The sequence below is a fragment of the Benincasa hispida genome, chromosome 10 (genome assembly GCF_027475165.1).
Source record: "Benincasa hispida cultivar pf3 chromosome 10, pf3_genome.v1.1, whole genome shotgun sequence".
Lineage (NCBI taxonomy): Eukaryota > Viridiplantae > Streptophyta > Magnoliopsida > Cucurbitales > Cucurbitaceae > Benincasa > Benincasa hispida.
The window spans coordinates 22,155,685-22,160,555 of record NC_143487.1 but is presented as its reverse complement, the minus strand read 5'-3'; the positions used below and the strand labels follow the sequence as shown (position 1 = coordinate 22,160,555).

General features: G+C 42.0%; 1 protein-coding gene across 1 annotated transcript; it reads right to left on the bottom strand.

Annotated features, from left to right (window-relative positions):
• Positions 1–3,646: 3,646 nt before the first annotated feature.
• LOC150033193 (uncharacterized) lies at positions 3,647–4,465 on the bottom strand. Its single transcript, XM_090306315.1, has one exon. The coding sequence runs from the start codon at positions 4,463–4,465 to the stop codon at positions 3,647–3,649; it is 819 nt and encodes a 272-aa protein (XP_090162441.1).
• Positions 4,466–4,871: the final 406 nt, after the last annotated feature.

Genomic DNA, 4,871 nt, shown 5'->3' with positions numbered 1-4,871 from the left:
GAGTGATGTTTGGAATCAATGGTGGTGGGGCGGGCTTGGTATATGGCTTATTGGCAGCCGTAGATGATGAAGGGCACTGCCTAGGTTTTAAAGGGGTTTCTGGTTTTGGTTTAGAGGTGATTTTGGGCTGTTGGGTGGTTTTAGAAGGAGGTTTTGTGGGTGTTTTAGTGGGCTTCGACCGAGACGGTCGCTGAGAGGTGGAGGATGCCCCGCCGTGGAGAGGTTTGGTTGGGACAGAGGTTTTTAAGGTTTTTCGAGGGCTTGAGGGAGGCAAAGTTGAAACAGGCGAGGAGGAGAAAGAACTTACCGGCGAGATGTCTCCAAAACTCATGGATTAATTTTGACTATCAGATGCTGACGACATCGTGGTTGAAGAGTGGCCGGAGAGATGCTTGAGCGAACGACGGTTAGGGAAACGAGAGGGCTAGGGCTTTTTTTTTTCTTTTTTATTTCGTAGAGGCTCGAAGGTAATGGAAGAAGAAAAGGAAAACGAAGGGTTTCGTCTTATATAGGCTGTGGAGAGAGAGTGGGGTGACGTCGGGCAGCGCCTGACGTCTGCAATTATTTCGAAGTCGAAGGAACATGTCTCGGGCTTCCAAGTACTCGAGTGATTTACATTTTTGAGACGCGTCCTTTCGACTTGGACCATGTGTTAGACTTAAGTCTAACGCGTCCGTTATTCCCATCTCGATTATACACCTTTTTTTTTTTTTAAAAAAAAATCTCCAACTATGAAGGCAATAACAATGAACAAGCAATCTTAAAATGCAGACAAACAAACAAACAAACTCAAACGCATTGGTAAAATACATAATGCAAAAAGAACAAAGAAAGAGGAAGCGTCCCTGGAATATATGTTGCTGTGAACGCAGGGATTCTTTGACGCGGGCCTCAGTTGGCTTTGCGTAGTACGAGAGATGACTTTCGACGTTCTATGCCATCTTCAAAGTATGACTTCACTCTTTGGCCATTTACTTTGAACGCGTTGGTGCCATCCTCCCGTGTTAATTCTACTTCTCCATGGGGAAAGACTATTTTAATGATGAATGGTCCTGACCACTTTGACTTTAACTTCCCTGGAAACAAACACAATCATGAATTGAATAATAAAACTTTTTGGACAACAACAAACTCTTTCTTACTAATGCGTTAGTCGTGCCAATGCTTTGTCTTCTCCTTGTAGAGCTTGCTGTTCTCGTATGCGTTCAATCGCCACTCCTCAAGCTCATTGAGCTGAAGTTTGCGTTGAGCGCCTGCGGCTTCCAAGTTCAAATTTAGCTTCTTTACTGCCCAAAAAGATTTGTGCTCCAACTATAGGGGTAACTGACAAGGTTTTCCAAATACTAGAGAGCATAGAGAAATACTTATGGGGTCTTGTAGGTAATCCTGTAGGCCCAGAGTGCTTCATCCAACCTCTGTGCCCAGTCTTTTCGCTATGCATTGACAAATTTCTCCAGGATAGATTTTATTTCCCAATTGGATACCTCAGCTTGACCGTTTGTCTGTGGGTGGTAGGCGGTAGCGATCTTGTGCCTAACATTATATTTGGCAAGTAATTTAAAAATGATGCGATTAATGAAATGTGTACCTTCTTGACTTATCAGGGCTCTTGGCATTCCAAAGCGTGTGAATATGTTCCTGGTAAGAAACTTAGAAACAGTGAACGCATTATTTCTGGCACAAGCTACTGTTTCTACCCACTTTGATACATAGTCTACTGCAAGCAGGATATATTGTTGGCCGCAGGACAAGGGAAAAGGTCCCACAAAATCAATGCCCAACACATCAAATAATTCAACTTCAAGAATTTTGTTCAAGGGAATTGCGTCCCTTGATGAGATATTCCCGGTGTGTTGGCAGGGGTCACATTTACGAACATACTACCTCGCATCCTTGTAGAGGGTAGGCCAGAAGTATCCGCTTTGAAGGATCTTCACAGCGGTTCTTTGCCCACAAAATGCCCTCCGTAAGGAGAGTCATGACACTCAGCCAAGATGCGTTGTGTCTCTTCCTTCGGAACGCATCGATGCATTATGGAGTCAGGGCCTTATTTATAGAGAAACAGTTCATCCCAAAAGTAAAATTTGCTTTCATGTACTAACCGCTTCTTTTGCTGAGAGTTGAAGTTCCCAATGAATTTCTTGGTAGTTAAGTAATTAACTATGTCCGCATACCAAGGTTCCCTTCCTTCAACTCTGAACAAGCTCTCATCAGGAAATGAATCTTTGATTTCATTTTCTTGATCTTGCATTTCCTGATTTTTCAATTCTGACAGGTGGTCAGCCACCTGATTCTCAGTTCCCTTTCTGTCCTAAATATCTATGTCAAATTCCTATAATAGCAGCACCCATCTTATTAATCTTGGTTTCGCATCCTTTTTACTCATCGGGAACTTTATGGCTGAGTGATCTGTTTAGATGGTGGCTGACGCACCAATAAATAAGATCTAAACTTCTCGATGCCAAACACTATAACCAACATTTCTTTTTCCGTGGTTATGTAGTGTTCCTGAGAGTCATTCAGTGTTTTGGACGCGTAAGAGATGGGAATAAATTTCCTTTCTTCTGCCCCCAACATTGTACCTACTGCAACATCACTCGCGTCGCACATGAGAATAAAATGCTGCGTCCAATCCGGTGCTATTAGTATCGGGGCTGTAGTCAATGCATATTTCAATGTTTCAAACGCATCACAGCAGCCGTCATTGAAATCGTAGGGCTGGTTCGCTTCTAGCAATGCGCTCAGAGGTCGCGCAATTTGAGAGAATCCTCTAACAAACCTTCGATAGAAGCCAGCATGTCCTAGAAAACATTTGATGGTGGTGGAAGTTTAGCTATGACATCTATCTTGGCTTCATCAACTTCCAACCCAACTTTTGATACTTTTTGGCCTAAGACAATTCCTTCAGTCAACATGAAGTGACATTTTTCCCAATTCAGCACAAGGTTTGTTTCCTCGCATCGAGCGAGGACGACCTCATAGTTATCTAGGCATGATTGGAATGAGTCTCCAAAGACTAAGAAATCGTCCATGAAGACTTCAATGGTCTTTTCCAAGAAGTCAGAGAAAATTGCCATCATACACCTTTGGAATGTTCTAGGTGCGTTGCATAGCCCAAAGGGCATGCGTCTAAACGCGAACGTTCCAAAGGGACAGGTAAATTTTGTCTTTTTCTGATCTTCTGGGTCAATAAAAATCTGATTATAACCAGAGTATCCATCAAGGAAACAATAAAATTCTTTGCTAGCAAGTCTGTCAAGCATTTAGTTAATGAAAGGAAGGGGGAAGTGGTCTTTCTTGGTTGCCTCATTAAGGTTCCAATAGTCCATACAGATGCGCCATCCCATGACAATTCTTGAAAGAATGAGTTCATTATTGCTATTGACTATCACAGTTGTTCCCCCTTTCTTGGGAACGCATTGGACTGGGTTTACCCAGCTACTGTTGGATATAGGATAGATCACTCCTACGTCCAACCATTTTAAGATTTCTTTCTTGACCACTTCTTTCATTATGGGGTTCAACCTTCTTTGAGGCTCAATCGATCCTGACTTCCCTTCTTCCAGCATGATCTTATGCATGCAAAAAGATGGGCTGATGCCACGGATATCCGCTAGCATCCAACCTATTGCACGCATGTGCTTTTTCAGCATCTGCAAAAGAGAGTGCTTTTAGGCTCAGTAAGATTCGCCGAAATAGCGTCAGGTAAAGTTTTGTTTGTTCCAAGGAAGGCATATTTCAGGTGACTAGGTAACGGTTTTAACTCAAGTTCTGGTGGTTCCTCTAGTGATGGACACGTTGGTTTCGTCCGCCGCTCACTCAGACTTGGCGGCTTTGGTTTTTTCATGTTCTCCTCCAACGCGAGGACCTTGTACACATGGGTCACTTCTTCTTCAGGCAACTTTATACTGTTCAGTTGACATTCTTCACTATCCGTGAATTTTAATGCGTTTAACACATTAAACTTCACCTCTTGATTGTCTACGCGCATAGTCAATTCTCCTTTATGCACGTCTATTAAAACTTTCCCAGTAGCTAGAAAGGGGCGTCCAAGAATAGTTGGTACCTCCTTGTCTGCTTCATAGTCTAAAATAATAAAATCTGCTGGGAATATGAAGTTGTCAACTTTTACTAGAACATCTTCAATCTTTCTTTTAAGGTACTTGATCATTCTGTCAGCGAGCTGAAGAGTAACAAAAGTGGGTTGTGCTTCGCCAATTCTCAATTTCTTAAAGATTGAGAGTGGCATGAGATTAATGCTTGCTCCCAAATCGCATAACGCATGTCCCACATCCAACCCTTCTATCGAGCACGGAACTGTAAAGCTCCTAGGGTCCTTCTGTTTCTTGGGTAGACTGTTGCTTACTAATGCATTGCACTCCTGCGTTAGCGCAATTACCTCCGTCTCGTTGACTCTCCTTTTCTTTGTCAAAATGTCCTTAAAAAATTTGACATATTTTGGCATTTACTCCAAAGCTTCTACAAGTGGAATATTGATATGCAATTGCCTTAGGAGCTCAAGAAAACGTTTAAATTGTTGTTCATCATTAAGTAGAGGGGGTGGATCAAGAATTGGTTCAAATTCAGAAATTTAAAGAAAAAAGCAAGATCTATCCAAAAAAGATATGAGAAATTCAGTCAAATTCGTCCATATTTTCATTAAAGAGGATTGCCCACAGGGAGAAAATATTGTAAAATTGTAACGCATTCGGTATGAATGAATGATATTAAATGCTCAAAATGATGCGATACTACTACTATTTATACGTTAATTAGGGATTGCTCAGGTAGTATGCCCTGCATTGTCACAAGTTTCCTTACGATGGAACCAAGTGTAATTCCATCGCAAGTTTCTCAGTGTGATCTGAGGT

Bases quoted from the DNA above. Each gene is read 5' to 3' on its own strand.
- LOC150033193 (XM_090306315.1), bottom strand. From the start codon at position 4,465: ATGCCAAAATATGTCAAATTTTTTAAGGACATTTTGACAAAGAAAAGG.